Source organism: Xyrauchen texanus, chromosome 17 (genome assembly GCF_025860055.1).
Source record: "Xyrauchen texanus isolate HMW12.3.18 chromosome 17, RBS_HiC_50CHRs, whole genome shotgun sequence".
Classification (NCBI taxonomy): Eukaryota; Metazoa; Chordata; class Actinopteri; order Cypriniformes; family Catostomidae; genus Xyrauchen; species Xyrauchen texanus.
Window position 1 is genome coordinate 28890671 of NC_068292.1, and position 20148 is coordinate 28910818.

A 20148-nucleotide genomic window follows, 5' to 3' on the forward strand; every position below is an offset into this window, starting at 1 on the left:
CAACTTTGCTTTGCATGTCTCCCTCTCTGCGCATCCACTGCAAGTGTGTGTGAGAGAGAGAGAGAGAGAGAGAGAGAGAGAGAGAGAGAGAGAGAGAGAGAGAGAGAGAGAGAGAGAGAGAGAGAGAGAGAGAGCACGTGCTTTTATTCAAGTGACAGTGAGAACAAGGCACTTTTTGATGAAAACTTACAGTGGCATGAAAACGTTTAGGCACACCTGGTCATAATTTATGTTGGTGGGTGTAAATAGTTAAGTGAGTAGTAGATGAACTGATCTCCAAAAGTCATAAAGTTAAAGATGAAACATTCTTTTCAAAATTTTAAGCAATATTAGTGTATTTCTTTTATTTTTATTTATTTATTTTTTTACAATTTTAGAGTGAAAAAAAGGAAAGGAGCACCATGCAAAGGTTAGGGCACCCCAAGAGATTTGAGCTCTCAGATCACTTTTACCAAGGTCACAGACTTTAATTAGCTTGTAAGGGCTATGGCTTGTTCACAATCATAGTTTGGAAAGGCCAGGTGTTGCAAATTTCAAAGCTTTATACATACTCTGACACCACAAACCTTGTCCCAACAATCAGCAGACATGGGCTCCTCTAAGCAGTTGCCTAGCACTCTAAAAATTAAAATAATTGATGCCCACAAAGCAATAGAAGTATATAAGAAGATGGCATTTTCAGGTAGCCTTTTTCTCAGTTTGTTATGTAATTAAGCAATGGCTGTTAACAGGATTGGTGGAGGACAAGTTGAGGTCTGGAAGACCAAGAAAACTTTCAGAGATAATGTAGTATTGCTAGAAAGGCAAATCAAAACCCCTGTTTGACTGCAAAAGACTTTAAGGAAGATTTAGCAGACAGTGGAGTAATGGTACACTGTTTTACTGTGCAGTAGTGACACCTGCTCAAATATGACCTTCATGGAAAAGTAATGAGAAGAGAACATCTTCAACAAATTTCAGCATCAGAAGTTTGCAAATGAACCTCTAAACAAGCCTGATGCATTTTAGAAACAAGTCCTGTGGACTGATGAAGTTAAAACATAACTTCTGGTTTTGGCTGCAATGAGCAAAAGTATGCTTGGAGAAAAAGAGTGCAGAATTTCATAAGAACAACTCTTCAACTGTTAAGCACAGGTGCTGTGTCGATGCCAGTGGCACAGCGGAACATTTCAATGGTAGAGGAAAGAATGGATTAAATTAAATAAAAAAAGCAAATTCTGGAACAGGATAATTATCCTAAACACCCCTCAAACTCCACAATGGACTACCTCAAGAGGCGCAAGCTGAAGGTTTTGCCATGGCCCTCACAGACCCCTGACCTAACATCATTGAAAATCTGTGGATAGACCTGAAAGACCAGTGCATGCAAGACGGCCCAAGAATCTCACAGAACTAGAAGACTTTTGCAAAGAAGAATGGGTGAAAATCCCCCAAACAAGAATTGAAATACATTTAGATGGCTACAGTAAGTTTTTTACAAGCTGGGATACTTGCCAAAGGGGGTGTTACTAAGTACTGACCATGTAGGGTGCCTAAACCTTTTCTTCAGGCCCTTTTCCTTTTTTGTGATTTTGAAACTGTAAAAAATGGATATAAAAAAAGTAAAATTGTTTAAAATATTAAAAAAATGTGTAATCTTTAACATTGTCTTTTGGAAATCAGGCCATCTTTTGCTCGCTTAGCTGTTCACAGCAACAGAAAGTTTGATCAGGGGTGCCCAAATTTTTTCCTGCCACTGTAAATTTGAACAAACACTTCAATGTTTACAAAATTAATCTGAAAATGTCTGTTTGTATCTTTCCTCAGTTCATTGAACTTGTTCACATTCAGCTGATCTGTACACTGATGAAGTTAGTTAGTGGTTGATACAGTTTGATATAAATATACATAACTCAAGCTTTCAAGAAACAGGGAAAATTCCAGACTTTAAATAAATAAATAATTACATGTGTAGGACGTTAATGTTGACTCGCTAAAATGAGATGATTTCCTATAAAGTCAATAGGGACATCGCAATGTTTGGGTATAGCAATATGGCGGCACAAATGCCACACTCAATCAGAAATGCTTACAGCTTTCTGAAGATCAGCTTTCTCAGTGGAATATAGATGTCCAAGTGGGGTAGTCCTCTCTATTTCAGGGTAGCCGGTGCGCAAATGTCATTCACTATAGAAACAGCGATGTCCACCGCCATTTTAAACAGTATGTATCCAATGTGGAAGCGCTGTTCTATGTAAACAATGACTAACAGTTTCACTTTACCACCAACTGGCTCATATTACACACAAAAATTATCTTTTGACACCACCTGCTGGCTAACATATGTAATTAAAAAAATAGAGACAGAAACTCCTAACACATAAGCACTACGCTTACACTTTAGTTTAGAACAGCAAGAACACAAGCGGAGTGATACACACAGTGAAGCGTCTGAGTGCTGATGCTGTCACACCATCAGTGCTCATGGAACGTCTCTCGTCCAATCAGATTCGAGGACCTGATAATATATATATACTGTATATCAGTGGTTTTTGCAGATAAGTGGCTCACTTTTCTCGCCAGTGACCTGAGATCCAACTAGTCAGCAACTTCCCCTTTAAGTGTCTGTCTCTTTAACAAGCTTCACCTGGACACACCTGAACTTCCACTACAGGAGTTTCACTTCAGTAAACGAGGAAAACAATCCCTGAAAAAAACATTCTGCGCTGATATCTGAGTGAGTACATTAGAAAGTTTTCTTAACGTGCTAAACACCCAATAATCCGTGTTGCACGTGTTTTAGTGTTTTTGACATGAAATTGTTTTAGACTTATTTGACCTGGTTTAGGAATCTCCTTCATTCATAAATTATACCATGAAGATCAGATGTACCATTTAGCGATTTTATAGAGCATTTAAGAGACTAAGTATTCTCGTTTAATGAATTATATGCCATTCTTAACTCGGTCTGTTTATTTGTGTGATATCATTGTGTTGTTGTTTTGCGGCCTCGCAGAGTCAATTGTGCGTCAACAGACACATAGTTACTTCAATCCGACCATGATGATGATCCATGATTTCACCTGTGGTTTCCTTAACTATAGTTGGCACAGTTAATCTGTAGGTGATGTGGTAAGAACTCTGGCAAAATGGCATAGGGCGGTATTACCTGCTCTTATTTTAAAGTGACATGTATTGAAAAACGAACTGTAGGCCTAAGATAGTAGATCTAAATTGGAGTACATTCTTTCTTTGCTGTATTTTAGTGACATTGATCAACCATAAAGAACATTCAAATTCATTAATGTTGTTTTTTTTGGTGAGGGTAAATGAACTTTCGCAAAATAAACATCTTTATAATGTCTTTACACAGACAGACTGTTACCAGCTTCTCCACTTTTTCATTGCCAAAATGTCTGTCTCCAGGCCCCGGAACAATGGACATGGGCCCTCCTGGACCAGCAGCAGAGCCCCAAACCGCTGAAAGGGTGTCAGATGTTGCCAAGAGAACAAAAGGCATGAGCAGCACTGATCGGTTGGAGGAGAGCCTGATCAGGACTGCATATGTGGAACAGAGTACCCTACAGTGGCCTGAGAATAAACTTGAACCACAGATTCTGGCAGGCAAGGATGGAGAGAGCACAAGTGTAAGATCTGATTGCATATCACTCCGAGGTTGATTAAGCCGGACGGAGAGCGAGAGGGAGGATTTTGGGATGAGAGTGAAAAGGAAGATGGGCGAGGATTTGGTGCAGACTGGGAAAGAGAGACTTGAGGTGGCAGAGTTGAACGTTATGCCAGAGAATGCTGCAAGAGTTTTTAGCCCTGACATCACCATTCTGCGCTCCACCAGCCAGACAGAGTTTACTCGAGAGACTGTAGGCAACTGGAGAGTAGTCGAAGAAGGGACAAGCCCCTTTCTGGTGGCGCATGGGACACATGGAACACTGCTTGAAGACTATGACCATGACTGGATAATTAAAAGCAAACTGCGCTGCTGTAAGTGGAGATGAAACACTTTTTTGTTTAGATATTTAAAGGGATAGTTCACCTAAAAATTATAATTATCTCATAATTTACTCACCCTCATGCCATCCCAGATATGTATGGATTTCTTTCTTCAGCAGAACGAACAATGCACGTGAATGTGATTTTTGGAGCTACAAAGATCTGATCACAAAAGGGAACATAGAAATAATCCACAAGACACCATAGGCTAAATCCATATCTTCAGAAGCTATATAATAGGTGTGGGTGAGAAGCGTATCAAAGTCACATGTGGTTCCTTTTTAGTTTCACTTTCACATCTGTAAATGAAAGTTAAAGTGGAGATTTACATGTGGATGGATTTAAACATTGGAGTCATATGAATTATTTGTATTTTTCCATTGTGATTTTTGGAGCTACAAAGATCTGATCACCATTCACATGCCTTGTAAGGACCTACAGACCTGAGAATTTGTTCTAAAATCCTTCGTTTGTGGTCTGCTGAAGAGAGTCATACACATCTGGCATGGCATGTGTGGATGTAACGATGACTAAATTATAAGAGAATTTTCATTTTTGGTTGAACTATACCTTTTAAGCCAACTCGTTCTAAACCAGACAATACATTATTCACTCCAACAATAAATAATACCAATGTAGCATGCATACCTTAACACATCCATACATACATCACTTATACTACTTAACCCCCCAAAAATAAGTTGCATGATGTTTAGAATAGTTTATATTATTCATATAAAATATCAAGCAAATTGGAAAATAATTTTAAAATGTATTAATTAATACATTTATGATTGGTATACAAACAAACATACTTGGTTGGTAGAAGGCAGGTGCGTCAGCCTAAGAAAGGTTATAAGATGGAAGCGTTGTAGCATCTTCATGTTGAATCAGTAAGATTTTTCCACCATGCACAAGATACATTTTGAAGAATGCCCATGCTCTTTTTCATTCAGTGAAAGCATTGGCTTCAAAAGGACAGAATATTTTCCATAAAAGTAGCACAGCTTTTGTGCTATGTTCCAAGTCTTCTGAAGCCATACAGTAGCTTTGAGTGAGGAACAGCCCAAAATGTAAGTTGTTATTTACTGAATATGTTACAGCTTTAGCTCTAAAATCTCATTCACTCTTGTGCATATTCAAAGTTGCTGCGGGTGAGTAAACTGTTTGAGTTTTTGGGTGAACTTTTCCTTTGAGTCATACTAGAAGGCAAAGGGTTAATTTTGTTAACCCTTGAACAGGTCAAAATGACCTGCAACTATACTTTTATAGCAGTATCAAAGGTCTGATCACTTTCTTTTTCAGGTTGCTGTGGTGAAACTAATTGTGATGCCCTTAAACTCTGCATCCATGTTCACTTTGGCCTTGATCTTCCCGTTGTTGGTGTGGGGTGGATATGTCTTCCTGCCCTTTGATGTCCCTCTGCTTGACAGTGCCCCCTTAAGGCTGGTCTACACATTGGCTGTGGTGATTCATTGTATCTACTCTGTGAAAAGACAAGTGTCTTTGTTCATTCAATGGTGGAATTGTAAAATGCTCTTAAATAGGCTACAACATTAAAAATAAAGAATTTGAGGACATCACAATTGTTTCTGAAACTTTAGTTCTGTTCTTTCTTTTTCACTCTTAGGTATGTTGGTACTAGGAGTGTCCCATCTGAGGTACGGCTCACTGAGGCCACGATCTGAGGAGGAGAGGGAAGCTAAGCACGTGGCTGTCCAACAGCGCTATGTAGAGGATTCCCTCTCTCTCTCTTTATTTCCTTCAACTGGCTGTTTTGGCTGCTTATCTGACTCAGGATTGGCTTAAACTAGTTCCTCTTCTGACCATCGTCTTTGCTCTTGGCAAGTACAGAATGCCTTTTTCAAACTTATAGGACTGAATCTCAGATGTAGATAAGGCCACAAAAACATGCGGAATGCCTTAGGCTGAGCTAAGCATCAATCTGGCAATTGGCAAGGACCAATAAATTTTTCCTGTCTAAGGAATCATTCATCCAGAAATTGAAAATGTTATTTACTCACTCACCAAACCAAAATGACTCTTTCATTCACAGAACACAAAAGTAAAAAAAAAACTTTTGCCTTATAATGGAAGTAAATAGTGGCTCTGGGCTACATAAAATGCAAAACCACCATAAATCCACAGTTCAGGATTTAAAACCATAAGAGATTTTTGTGATGAAAAGACCCAAATTTAAGTTGTGATTCACTCTCAAATCAAATCAGTGATTAACTCACATAAACGTGCACATATCAAATATGGTGACCCATAATAACATCAAATATTATTAAGCTCCAGTGAGGTTAGATATTAACATGTCGCCATATTTGCTAAGAGAAATAATAAATGCAATGACCAAATTTAAATTTTTGGGTGAACTGTTCCTTTATAGAAATTGCACAAAGTTGCCACTGATTACAGGGTTTTTAAAAATTATTTTTCTATGTAAATATGCACTAGGCAGACGTCTTTGACCATTGCACCATTTTTCAGCATCTCGCTCATCAGCATTGTTTAGATGGCGTGCTAAATTAAAAAGAACTTCAACTTAAAAATGTATCTCAAGACAAACGTGTTCTGTTTCATTCGTTGCATCTAGCTTTTTTTATTGCAAGAATGTATTCGATCTGAAGTCTGAATAACACATAACCAGACACAATGTTATAAAACAACAATTATAAAGGCACTCCCTCAAATCACTAAAATATTTAATGATATATTTGCTCTTTGAATGTGATTGTACCCCCATGTGCAGCATTTTCTCTTTCATTGTGGATGGGCAAATTGCGTTGTGCCCAGTTAGGTCACTGCATTATTATTTGTTTTTGTATTAGGCAAATTATAATATTATTAAAATTGTGGTTGTTGTTGTTGTGTGCATCATAGGCTGTTGTATTGGATTGCAGCAGCATGTGACCGCAGTGTGAGGGGTGTTGGCTTTGGAATCTCATTTCTGCCGATGCTGGTTATGCTGGTGGCCAACATCTACTTCATCTTCATCTCCGATTCCGCAGGTTCTATTTTCGCTCCGGACGTCCCAGATTCAAATACATCTGTTCCTTCAGTCAAGCAGAGGTTCTGGTGCTAGACAGGCCACCTCTGAAGCCTCTTCAACTGCCAAATGTAGACCAGATCTGTTTAGGCTTGGAGACAACTTAAATTTGCATTGAAATGTAAGACTTCTGTCTAATAAGTTTGAATCCAGTTGTGATTTAATTTCCTCTCCTTCCTTTTCTGAGTACTTCGATATCACAGACAGGAGTTAAAACTTTCAGTATTCCGGCCAAGGAGAAGAGAGGAATCGAAGGATGGGGATTAAAGGAATAGTTTACCCCAAAATGAACATTTGCATAATTTTCTATACCCTCATGCCATCCTAGATTTTCAAGAACTGTTTTGAATCTTCTGCTGAATATAAACAAGATGCAAGTTAATGGTAGCCAGAACTTTGAAGGTCCAAAAAGCACAAAGGCAGCATAAACGTTATCACTATGACTTCAGAAGTGATGTGGTAGGTGTAGGTGAGAAATGGATCAATATGTAAGTGTTTTTTTTTTTTTTTTACTATAAACTCTTCTAGCCAGTTGGTGGTGATATGCGTGAAGAATGTCAATCACCAAAAACTCAAGATGAAGAAATCCTTGGGGACAAGATGGCACTTAGGAGGGTGCCATCTTGTCCCCAAGCCAAACACTAACATAAAGCAGTTGCAGTATAAGCTTCTAAATAACAAGAGCTCTATATAGAGTTGTTTCAACTATTTAAATATGTATGTGAATATTTCTGTCTTGTTTATGATATTCTAATATATATATATATTCTAGTATATATAAATTTGGACTTTTAAGCATTCCTTGTTAAATTAAAGCTTGTGGTTTGTCTGAGCTTGTCATTTTACAAAGCCACTCCTTCATGTTCTGTACTTTAAGGCAGTTTCTGTTAGTATCTTGTGCTTTACCACATTTGTAGGCAATATACCCGTAGGCCTTTTGAATATTTTTAACTTTGAGAAAATGTTAATACAATTTTGTATGTTTTAAATGTATTTTATTTATATATATATATATATATATATATATATATATATATATATATATAAATTTCATAACGAACCTTAATGTCGTGAGTGTATTGAATATTTTACAAAGCTTAAACCTGACACTTTTCAGAAGCTGGGTTTCCGTTAAAATGTCTAGCATTTTTAAATGCACATTTCTGATAAATTGGGGAAAAGCAAACCATTAAGCGTTCCATTAACTGTAAATGCGCATTATGAGGGAGCCTGCCTTTTTGTCATGGAGTAGCTGAACCTCTTTGATTCGGCGAGTTGTATTTGCTATAATAAAGCAATTTAATTGTAAAATGTTTTGGTTTTTACATTACATTAAAAACTGCTAGAACACGTCGGAGAATAAATGTAATCGCTCACATAATGAGGGCTAAAATGGCTGTTCCCATTCGCCGACAGCCTCCATATACCAGCGCCCGCTCTCAAAACGTTCCAAGTGGGTTGTGGGTGAAGAACCTTCGACTAACCAGGGCTACCTTTTAAGAATATTTATTGAATATGGTCGGGCCTTTCGTGGAGATAGTCACGTCAAGCTCTCGCACACCTACTGTACACCATCAGACTAGCGCTTTGTCAACGCGCTATACAAATGGTCACGTCATCGTCCACTCTAGAAAATCTACATCCTAGCGCATTAACATTTTATTTGCATGTTATGTGTTTTCTATTCAGCATTTCTTCAAACTATTTTGGATTGAACGCAGTTAGCATCGATTCTTTTGGGTTGTGCATGATTTCTGATCAAGAGGCTAACCTCAACCTGTCCTTGTAGACAATTTTAATAAAATTAAATATAAAAAAGGCAAAATTCAACAACTTGATTATATATTGAAATTTATCACCGGTAGGAAATACAAAGAAACAATACCAGTCAAGTGAATCACAAAGATACTAGCACAAACATCTTAATCCATTCCAGGGTTTCATTTGCCTGAGGAAAAAACTAAATTAGGGGAAATGAGCTTCTGGCCTAACAGTACAACACAACGCAATGGTGCAAATGGAATTCTGATGAGATCACATTCTGTTTGAGAGGTGTTTGCACACAAATGCTTGTGTGAATATATGCTCTTCATTAGTTGCATTCACACTATTTGCCAGCAGATCTGGTAGTGGTCTCAACTGTCCTTTCCCTGCACGTCTTGTTCGTCTATTCCTTGTCCTCCATTGGTGCACCACCCGTCTGGCCGTCTCCCTTCTTCTTGTGACCAGAAACAATGTCATCAATGCGGAGTAACAGGATGGCCGTCTAAAGGAGAGACATATACAGTTGTCAGAGCACATCCTGGAGTTTTTTTTTTTATCTCAGTACGTTTATATAATGGTTCTCAAAAGTGAATTTTTTATTTTTTTTTACTGCACTACTTTTCAGCGATAATGAACTCATCATCTGGCAACAAACTGTTGAGGGTGGTAAATGCAATAAAAACGGCATACCTCATTAATATTCTTCATTACAAGTACTAAAATATTTGTTAATGGAATTGTAAAAGAATCTGAACCAGAATCGTTTTTACCATCCCCTCAATCATCCCTACATATGTCTTTACCTCCACTGCAGTCTTATATGTCTGGGCTTTAACTGCCAGAGGTTCCCAGATTCCCAGCTGCTCCACTTCAGCCAGGGTTCCGGTCTCTCCATTGACCCCCCATGAAGAGTTGCCCTCCTGGGTGTGCTTGGCCTGAAAAAGGGTTGAAGATACACTTTAACACAAACTGAATGTCCATTACTCAGAAGAAAACAAATAGCAGACGAGCACTCCATTTAACTGCAAAATGATAAAACAGAGTATTTTTTTTAGATGACCTTGTTGATCAAAAATATCTTACCCTAAGAGCTGTGAGCACACGTATTGCTGAAGCTCCACAGTTCTGGATGAGTGTACGTGGGATGACCTCCAAGGCCTGAGCAACAGCCCGGTACGGCCACTGCTCTACACCAGTCAGAGCTCGTGAACGCTCCGTCAGCCTGTGAGACACAGCCATCTCAACTGCTCCACCACCAGGCAACAGATATGGGTCCAACAGAACGTTACGACATACCTGCATGGCATCCTGAAGGTTTCGCTCCACTTCCTGAGAGAGCAAATACAGAATATCAGTAATATGAGTTAATTAATCTGGGAAAAATGCCAAAAAAAAATGTAAGTTGTCTGTTGAAACACTCTTTAATAAAAAATTCTATGGGAGACCTTTATAATTATTAAAACACATTCTCACTGGGGGCATGGGTAGCTCAGCGAGTAAAGACACTGACTACAACCCCTGGAGTCGCAAGTTTGAATCCAGGGTGTGCTGAGTGACTCCAGCCAGGTCTCCTAAGAAACCAAATTGGCCTGGTTGGAGGGAGGGCAGAGTCACATGGGGTAACCTTCACATGGTCACTATAATGTGGTCCTTGCTCTCAGTGGGGCAATAGTGAGTCATGCGTGGTGATAGGGAATAGTGTTAAGCCTCCACACGTGCTAAGTCTCTGCGGTAACACGCTCAAGCCACGTGATAAGATTCACAGATTGACTGTCTCAGACGCCAAGAGCCCATTGGGAATTGGCCATTCCAAATTGGGAACAAAAGGGGAGAAAACAAGAAAAAAAAAAAAAACACTAATCTTCAACATAGAATAACAAAATGAATGATTTTTATTGTCCCTTTTAAGCACCCACTCCAGTCTTTTCTCACCGCCAAGATCTCTTTGCTGGCTCCTCTCAGCAGGATGGTACAGGCTTTAGGGTCTTTACACTCTGTGACAAAGGTGAAATACTCATCACCGATCTTCTTCACTTCAAACAGTCCAGCTCCTGTACCAACATCCTCTTCACGGAGCTCATCTGTTCTGCTGGCAATACGTGCCCCACATGCTCTGAAAGAGACAAGCAGAAATATAAAGACACTTTGTGCATGCTTTTTAAAGTCTGGTAAAACATGCAATTTTCTTGTAGTGAGCTACAAACACATTAATAAATGGAAGTATACACTACCAGTCAAAAGTTTGGAAAAGTCTAAATTTATGTTCTGCTGATTTTATTATTTGTTTCTCATGAGCTATTGGATTTTGCTTGAAATTGGTTTGGTAGACTAGTAGAAATTGTGCAAATGTATGAATTTCTTTCAAAAATTCAATAAGTTGAACCAGATAGTGAAGGATAAGCAGCAACAAGTTTCCAGAGTATATGGGAACTCCTTTCATAATTCTTCAAATAAAGCAACCCGGGTGGATACTAGGGGTGTAAAAATCCAATGATCCGGATCGATTAATCAATCAATTAACCATCGATGCGATGTCATCGATACAATGCGTGAAGACCTATGTATATTTTAAGACGTTATTTATTTTGTAACCATGCAAGCCACGTCTGTACACATCTCCATCATGCAATGCAGCAATCTTATGATATTTGTGTCGCTTTATAAGCACTAAATATGCTTTTCATGTGGGACACGGATGTGTGCTGAGTGATTGAAGTAGCTCTCATGTGCAATATTCTGAACAGCACAGATAAGGGAAAGAGAAAACACCTGCCCTGATGCCAAGAAAAAACACAGACAGCACATGCTCTCCTGTTGTGGGAAGTGAGTATTTTGGATTGAAAGACTTTCTTTACTATTGTAGAGATAACAAATTGTGTTTACCTTATTCCAAAAGGCAATGAGCTGTCACCAAATGATTAATGATTGTAATTGTATGACTATTTATTTATTTTACCTGTATTAACCTTATTTTGTTTTAGAAGTACTATTGTGGATACTAGATTTGCACTTTTCAGAGATAATAAATGTAATTGATCGTGTAAAATAGGCACATAATATTGTAATAATATCAAACTCAGGCCCCTGAATCTAAATCATATCGTGGCAGACTTTGAGGTATTGCCATCATCAGATCGCTGGAAAAGATAATCGATACATCGCATCATGATGAAAATGGCGATTTACACCCCAAATGGATACTTCACAAAGTTTCTTGAGAATGATCAGTGTGTAGAGATGTATGCAAAGGGTTTTTATTTTGAAAAAGCGATTTTGGCCAATTTTGGACAAAACATAACACCCATGCTTCTGTTAAATGATTTTTTTTTAGTTTTGAGGACTTAACTATTTTTCTAAAATATGGAAAATAGTAATAAAATGAATGTGTGTCCAAACTTCTGCCAAGTAAATTGACAAATGCAGATATTTTCACACCTTGCAATGCGGTTGTTGTCTGTCTTTCTGACGCGACGGATAGCAGTGATGTTTGCTTTCATCAAATAGTGCTGAGCCAGATCTAAAGAGAGGACAAACCATTAACAAATATGAAAAAGTTCTGATCTTACAACCATTCATTCTTATGAGTGCATATTTGTACCTGAAATGCCCTTTTCAGTGAAGATCAAGTCGGGTTTGAGACGGATGACGTCCTCACAGATATGCTGAATGTACTCTTCCTCCATCTGCAGGATGCGGGCAAAGTCTTCTTCACGAGTGATCTCAATATCAGTCTGAGAGGAAAGTGATGCCAAAAGTCAGAGTTTTAAAGGTCTATAAAACATTTACAAATGGATTTTGGATTCAGATTGCACCTCACCTGGCTCTCACCCTTCTTGTACTCCAGAGAGCAATCGAGCAAAACAATTCTGGGGTTCTTGATGAGTCTTCTCATACGTGGATGGGTTACATCCTTATTTACCATAACCCCCTTAAGCACACACGAGTCCTCAATGAAGCCACCAGGCACCTACACAACACAGCAATTATTCAAGTCATTTAGAAGAATTCCCTTAAATACCATTTTTCAATGGAGACAATTAAAACACATATTAACACAATATTACTAAACACTGGAACTGCAGTAAAGTACACATACTAATTTCATAAGAATGTTTAAATAAATGGTTCAACCCAAAATTATGTTTTTCCCATCATATACTAAATCATATACACCCTTGTGCAGTCCAAAGCATGTAGGACTTTATTCTACAGAGCACAAACAAAGATTTATTTTATGGACAAGATGCACATTTCTCCATACAATGCAAGTCAATGGAGCCCAAAAATGTCAAGCTCCAAAAAGGAAATAAAGACACTCTTCGTTTGTGTTCCGCAGAAGAAAATCAAATGAGTTTGAGATGGCATAACGATGAGAGAATTATCTTGTTTGGGGTAACTAATCCTTAACCCAGAATCAAAGTTAAGTTTATAAGAAAAAAATCCCCCCAGCTCTCTCTCCTACCTTTTCGACTTTGGCATATTTCTTTATGTCGATCTCCTTGCGTCCATTCTCCTCCAGCTCAACAGTAAGAACAGCATCAAGAGCAATGTTACAGGCCAGGGTGGACCAGCGGCTAAGAGCTTTGGTGTTGATGGCTGAGTTTATTATCTTCAGCATCATCTCCCGATTACTCACATCTACTGGGGTGCTAAAGAGGGCAGTAGAGTGACAATTAGACTCAAGAGCATGGGAAAGTCTTGGTACAGCAGTGTGCCGTTGCTTGAGTTTACACATCATCTATCCACTGACAATAAACCTATGCTGCGTTATGCCCGAGAACTCATACAGAACTTTTAAATACTTAAGTATTTCTCATTAATTACCTAGAGTGAAGCTGTCCCACCGCAGTTTCATAATGAACCAAACATATTTTTCTAATTCTCATAATAACCAGTCCAGTATTTGTTGGAATATTTTTACATTAAAATGAAATATGTTTTATATTTCTTTAGATTCAGATACCAAAGTATGGGGCATAGAAGCCATTGTGACTGTGGAATGATGCTGAATGTGGGTTCAGGGGTGTCCAGAGAGAAAATTTAGAAAACATTAAAAAAAATTTTTTAAAACATTTGTATATTTTCATTAAAGTGAGAAACTAGTCTACCAACTAGTAATTTTAGTCTTATCCATTCCAGACATCTAATTAATTTTCACAAAATCAGAACAGAAATCGATTTGTTTATTTCGTCTGACGTAGCCTAATCATTAACAAGGCAGCTAGCATTAGCAAGTTCATTAAGTCTGACCCTACGTTACCACTGGCGCATTATGAGTGAAGCTGAGAGCGTTTTAAATTAATTCCTATGAAAGCAGAGCGTCATGCTCACAAGGTGGATCATAGGATTGGCAGCGGTGCGGAGCAAGCTCTCTCCAAGCGCTGCGAGCACCTTTGAGCGGTTTTCGTCTGCCCCAGTGGAAATGCAGCCTGAGAAAGCCGAACTGTTTGTGTTTTAGTGACAAGCAGTAAATATCGAAAATTCCTCAAAAGCTTATCGTGGATTTTCTTTATCGCGATATCCATCTATATCGTTTTATTGCCCAGCCCTAGGCATCGATCATAATTTTTGAAAAAAAAATACAACAAACTTTGACATGATACTTGAGCATGTAACAAATGTCCTATTTTCTTTTTTTCACTCGGACAAGTGAATGACCAATTTACTTGTCTGAAGGACAAGCACATGACAATGCTTATTGTCAAGCCATGGCTCAAACGTATGCTCAAGTCGATTTTGTGTTTTGACCATTTGTGAACTTGGTAACTCAGTCCCGTTTATGCTTTGGGGGTGTGAATTTTTTGCCATGTCATCACCATTCATATTTATACAACCAATGTGTTTGATTAAATTACTACTAGAGCACAAAACTGTTTACAAGAGCACAAAATTCTTCATAGATCCAGCCTCTTTTGCCTTCAAAGTGCACCAGATTGATGCATTTAACTTTAAAATGTACTAAATGTTCTTACGGGGCCCCCCCAAGACAATCCGAGGTCCACACAACAGTCTCACAAAATCCTTTTGGAAACACTAAATACTGTAAATGTGTGAGATTACCTGATGTCTTTGAGTATGTTCAACATGTCATCAAGAGCCTGTCTGTATGCACTGATCACCACGGTAGGATGCATCTGCTGTTCCAGAAACTGCTCAGCCACTGACAGCATCTCACCCGCTGCAATAAGCCATCACAACTCAATAAGTATTCTCTAACAGTAGCTGGGCATTGAAAGTACACTCTTTGCAGCTTTTCCCAAAAAAAAAAAATAATAATTTTAGCATGTCAAATAACCATCGGATCATATAAGTGAGGATTACATTAATGCTGCTTTTATGTCCTTTTTGGAACTTGAAATTTGAGTCCCCAAGTTTTAGTCACTTGCATTGTATGGACAACAGATATATCTCAATTAAAATATCTTAATTTGTGTTCTTGTGGGAAAGAAAGAAAATCAAATGTGTTTCACGTGCAATAAGAGTGAGTAAATGATGAGAGAATTATCAGTTTGTGGTTAACTATACCTTTAAAGGGATTGTTCACCAAAAATGAAGATTCTCTCATGATTTACTCACCCTCATGCCATCCCAGATGCGTATGCCTTTCTTCTGCGAAACACAAATTAAAATATATTGAAGAATATTTCAGCTCTTTAGGTCCTCACAATAGAAGTGAATGGGTGCCAAACTTTTTAAACACCAAAATATACAAAGGAAGCATAAAAGTAATCCTATGACTCCAGTGGTTAAATCGACGTGTTCAGGCACGATATGATAGGTGTGGGTGAGGAACAGATCAATATTTAAGTAATTTTTGGTCATAAATTCTCCTCAGTGCCTATAAAGGGGGTGATGTGTAAGAAGGATGTGAATCACAAAAAACAGAAGAATGAGAAAGTGGAAGTGGAAATTGACTGAGCAGAGAGTAGAATTTATATAAAAAAAATATATACATAAAAAAAGGATTACACCTATCAAATCACTTCAGAATATTTGGATTTAACCACCACAGTCATCTGGAAAACCTATATTTTGCCCGTATGTGGGTTTTGGAGTTACAAAATGTTGACACCCATTCATTTACATTGTAAATGATGTGAGGATTTTAATTTTGGGGTGAACTTACCCTTTAAGAACACAATGAACAATTTATTTCTGTTTCTCTTAATTCTGTATTGTACAGGGGGAAAAAAATACCCTCACCCAGAATAATAACAGAGGTGGTCCCATCTCCAACCTCCTCATCCTGTGTACGACTAATCTCAATCATGGACTTGGCAGCAGGGTGCTGGACCTGGATCTGAATGAGGCAGAGACAATATAAGAGAGAGAGAGAGAGAGATGAAAACATGTAAACATTCAATTAAGCACAAACAAATCTGAAATAAAAATCCATAGACTATTATAATAATGGGAGGAATAATGAGACTATTTCACCTCTCTCAGAATTGCATTGCCATCATTGGTCATGACAATACCACCCATGGGATCCAGAAGCATCTGCACACAGACCACAAAACATGTCATCAAACCTCATTCTAGACTCTAGAGCAGAGGTTTTCAATTGGTGAGTCGCACCTCCCCTGGGGGGCACCAGAGAGCCCCAGGAGATGTGCAGTGCGGGTTCGTATAGACAGAGCGTATTTAGGCAATCCAACCGTCTCCAATGACTTTGCATTGCGAGAGGCTGCCTCCATGTCATTTATGACTTATAACAAAAAACAAAACAATGTCTAAAAGCTGCTGTGTGACAAGGTGTACAGCAAACAAGCTAAATAACACAGAAATACATTTTTATAAGCTGTCGACCCCAAAAAACGGTTTGTTTCAGGACATAAAAATGGATCAATTGAGACAGAGCGCAACTAGTTCTCGAACTACTCTAAGAACTACCATGTCGATTGCTTATTTCACCACCCTATGTGAACCTGAGAGGAGGAGATATATTGAGAAGTTACATTTTATTGTCAGGATCCCACAATTGACCCACTCTTCCTGCTGATGCTTCACATCTTTTTGCCTGTATCCACTTTTGTCTCCTTAAAGGCTGGCTTTTACGGTTCGGAAGCTTATAAATTTTTATTTTTTTTAGCTTGTTTGCTGTACACCTTGTCACACAGCAGCTTTTAGCCATTTTTCTGTCTTTTGTTATATGCCATAAATGACGAGGCAGCCTCTCGCAATGCAAAGTCAATGGAGATGGTTGGATTGTTTTCCCCCCCGGTGGGCGTGGTCTTCAGATTATGACGCTCTGTCTCTATGGTCATGAAAATGTCATGGAATTTAGAAATGGCATTTTCCAGGCCTGGAAAAGTCATGGAAAAACAAGTTAACATTGAATGTTTCGGAAAAGTCGTCATTTTCTAAAAAATATTTTCAGCAGTACAAGTGTGCTAATAATTCTTCAATTTTGGCGCTACGTGAATACGGAGTTACGTGAATAAGCACTACTAAGTGTATGTAAAATGCATTGAGTATGCATGTTGATAGCTTCATAAAAAGTTTCTTAATAAAAATAAAATGTAGTAGTTTTGTATTATTAGCCTAGCAGTACCAATAATAATAGCCTAATTAGTGGTTATGGAGGTGATGGGGGCATGGCTGTCTTCAAGTTCTCTAGGGGGAGGCTCAATTTAACCCAATTTGAAAACCCCTGCTCTAGAGTAACACCCTCTCTCCAAGCAAAGTAAACTTCCTTTTCCAGGTGAGAAGTTGCAGGCAAACATGCTTCAGAGCTATGTTTAATCTTGAAATGTACAATGAGCCAAATTATGCAAATATTTAACATAGGATGAAAATCAGAAATATACCTTCATCATAGCCCTTGGTCCCAGACATGTCCTGATTATATCTGCAATGGTCTGGGAAAATGGTTAAGTGAAGAAGCAGGTTAGTGATTTTTAGCAATTTGACATGTCAGCTATCTCTCGGGAAAAAATAACGGACCCACCTTAGCTGCACTGATGTTTCCAATCTGGACCTTCCGTCCAGACTCTCTCTTGATGTTCTGACCTATTATGGGCAGAAACCAGTGCCCATCAAATACGTTTCTTAATTTGATAAGCCCTATTTTATAATCATTAGGACTAGTTGATTTACAGAACGCATGAGGCTTTAAAATCCGGCACAAAATTAAAATCAATATACATGCTTATATGGTAAATATTAATATTATTTTTCAACTCAATCATGAACAAGGTGCTGCCCTGGTCAGCACTGCCTCAGTCTCTGCACAGTTAGCCTGCTGCTAAATCATTTCGACTCTTATAACTCCCGTTAGACAGAAACGGCTGCCATATAAAGCCAACGGATGATTTAAAATGAAACAGCATTCATTTCATTGGAGTAATATGTGATATGTTATTGGCAGTGTCACTTTTACTATAAGTTTACTACACACTACATTGTGTTAGCTATAAAGCTAACACAATGACTAATCTGAACACTGACATGAGCTTGTCAGACACGCGAGGCCCATTTGCCACACCAGTTAGCTTAGCACTCGAGCACTACAGCTTGAATGAAGATCTTATTTTAATAGTTGCCGAGTCCTGTAGCGTCCTGTATTAAAGTTACTATTGCATATTAATAGATGGAATAATGAAAGCAGCACTCACTAAGCACGAGAACCGGTCGTCCCATCATGTTTGCGGCGTGGTTTAGCTCACCGGCACAGGACAACGCGCACAATGGCAAGGGGTTAGAGAGGAGAGGATGCACGAGGCGTGACTGGGTACTCAGCCACAGAGGACCAATCAACAATCGAAAGGTGTTTGACATACACCCACCTCGACCAATCAAAATCAGGTCAGCTCACTCCTAAGAGGCGGATCTAGAGTGCAGCACTGATGAAAAGTTCTCGAAAGAAGCTAGCTAGAGCTGCGAGAGCTTTAACCAAATCTCCTGGAAAAAATTAATATACGCAATTTCAGACATGACAAATCTACATAATGATTAATATTGTATTATATTATATAAAACTATAAATTCTACACTGTTCTGCATTATTGTCTGCCTGCGAGATGATGTTATATGATAAAACATAATACAGGGGAGCCTGGGTAGCTCAGCAAGGTCTCCTAAGCAACCAAATTGGCCCGGTTGCTAGGGAAGGTAGAGTTACGTGGGGTAACCTCCTCGTGTTCGCTATCAGTGGTTCTCGCTCTCAATGGGGCATGTGGTAAGTTGTGCATGGATCACGGAGTGTAGCATGCTTCTCCACATCACTGTACAAGTGATAAAATGCGCGGATTGACGTCTCAGAAATGGAGGCAACTGAGACTTGTCCCCCACCACCCGGATTGAGGTGAGTAACTGCGCCACCACAGGACCTAGTAAGTAGTGGGAATTGGGTATGCCAAAATGGGGAGAAAGGGGGATAAAAAAATGAATAAAAATAAAAACATGATACAAAATGTGCATGAAAAATATGCTTAACACAGAGTATGAAGTATTCATCCATTCTTTTATTATTTCTGCAAACATGGAACACTCCCCGTTATGAGTACATAAACATAATAAAAAAATGATGGATCTTACTTGCATGGGAGCAGTTGTTAACCTCTTGTCCTCACATGTACTGATGGAGGAACTGATCCAATATAAACCCTTATAGACATTTGATTTGACATGACAGACATGAGGTAGTAAAGGTCCCTCGATTCTGCTCTGTACAGTCATTTAAACTTACTGAATCTCTATTATACATCCTGTAGATTTGAATCAAAGCTTTATGGTATTATCTGGATGGACCATGCACAGATTTTGCAATACTGAATTTATAATGAATCAACACGAAAACCAACAATTTGTAAACTAAATATGAGCAAGAAGTTTGTAATGAGGTAAAGCAGATTCTTAATTTAAGCATGTGCAAAATTGATTATATAGTCAAAATTATATTAATAATATATCTGTGATTTCAGCACATCTGTGACAACTAAATTATTCTTATTGTTAGTGTCACAAATGTAATATACTCCTTTACCAAAAAAGTAAATAAAAATTATTAGAGAATGAAACTCTTCAGGAAGCTACTATAATATTCATGCATGTGATATGTGACCTATTAACACAAGACATATGTCAATTGTATATTTTCACATACAGTATGCAGTGCATTTTGCTAATTCATTGTTAATGAAAAACATTTGTGGCAGCTTGCAAAAGGCAGTACATTGTTCAATGATAAGTGATGTAAAGAAAAGCATTTCAACAAACATTTTAAACTACCTTCCTTAGCATGTGTCCATTTTCAGTCTATAATGATCGGCATTTGACAAGTGAATATCTGCTATAGCAACGGGGCTACTGTGCTGTGAGGATCCCATTCAATGTCATAC

At 38.3% G+C, this 20148-nt stretch overlaps 1 protein-coding gene and 1 pseudogene across 1 annotated transcript; one reads left to right on the forward strand and one right to left on the reverse strand.

Annotated features, from left to right (window-relative positions):
- The first annotated feature begins 3416 nt into the window (after positions 1-3416).
- On the forward strand, positions 3417-7609 carry LOC127658485 (transmembrane protein 79-like; annotated as a pseudogene).
- Positions 7610-8881: 1272 nt separating this feature from the next.
- On the reverse strand, positions 8882-18536 carry cct3 (chaperonin containing TCP1, subunit 3 (gamma)). The gene is made up of 14 exons (XM_052147072.1): positions 18424-18536; positions 17757-17818; positions 17617-17667; positions 16244-16306; positions 16010-16106; positions 14867-14984; positions 13269-13455; positions 12624-12773; positions 12405-12537; positions 12242-12323; positions 10739-10919; positions 9890-10135; positions 9610-9741; positions 8882-9308 (listed from the first exon to the last, which is right to left on the reverse strand). The coding sequence occupies exons 1-14, from the start codon at positions 18449-18451 to the stop codon at positions 9210-9212; spliced, it is 1629 nt and encodes a 542-aa protein (XP_052003032.1). The 5' UTR covers positions 18452-18536; the 3' UTR covers positions 8882-9209.
- Between the last annotated feature and the right edge of the window lie 1612 nt (positions 18537-20148).

What these genes read in the sequence shown, in the direction of transcription:
- cct3 (XM_052147072.1), bottom strand. Translation starts at nt 18,451, where the DNA reads ATGATGGGACGACCGGTTCTCGTGCTTA. An exon ending in ACGACCGGTTCTCGTGCTTA is followed by an intron (nt 17,819 to 18,423) that starts GTGAGTGCTGCT and finishes TGCCCATAATAG; the next exon opens with GTCAGAACATCAAGAGAGAG. An exon ending in GACAACAACCGCATTGCAAG is followed by an intron (nt 10,920 to 12,241) that starts GTGTGAAAATAT and finishes TGTCTCTTTCAG; the next exon opens with AGCATGTGGGGCACGTATTG.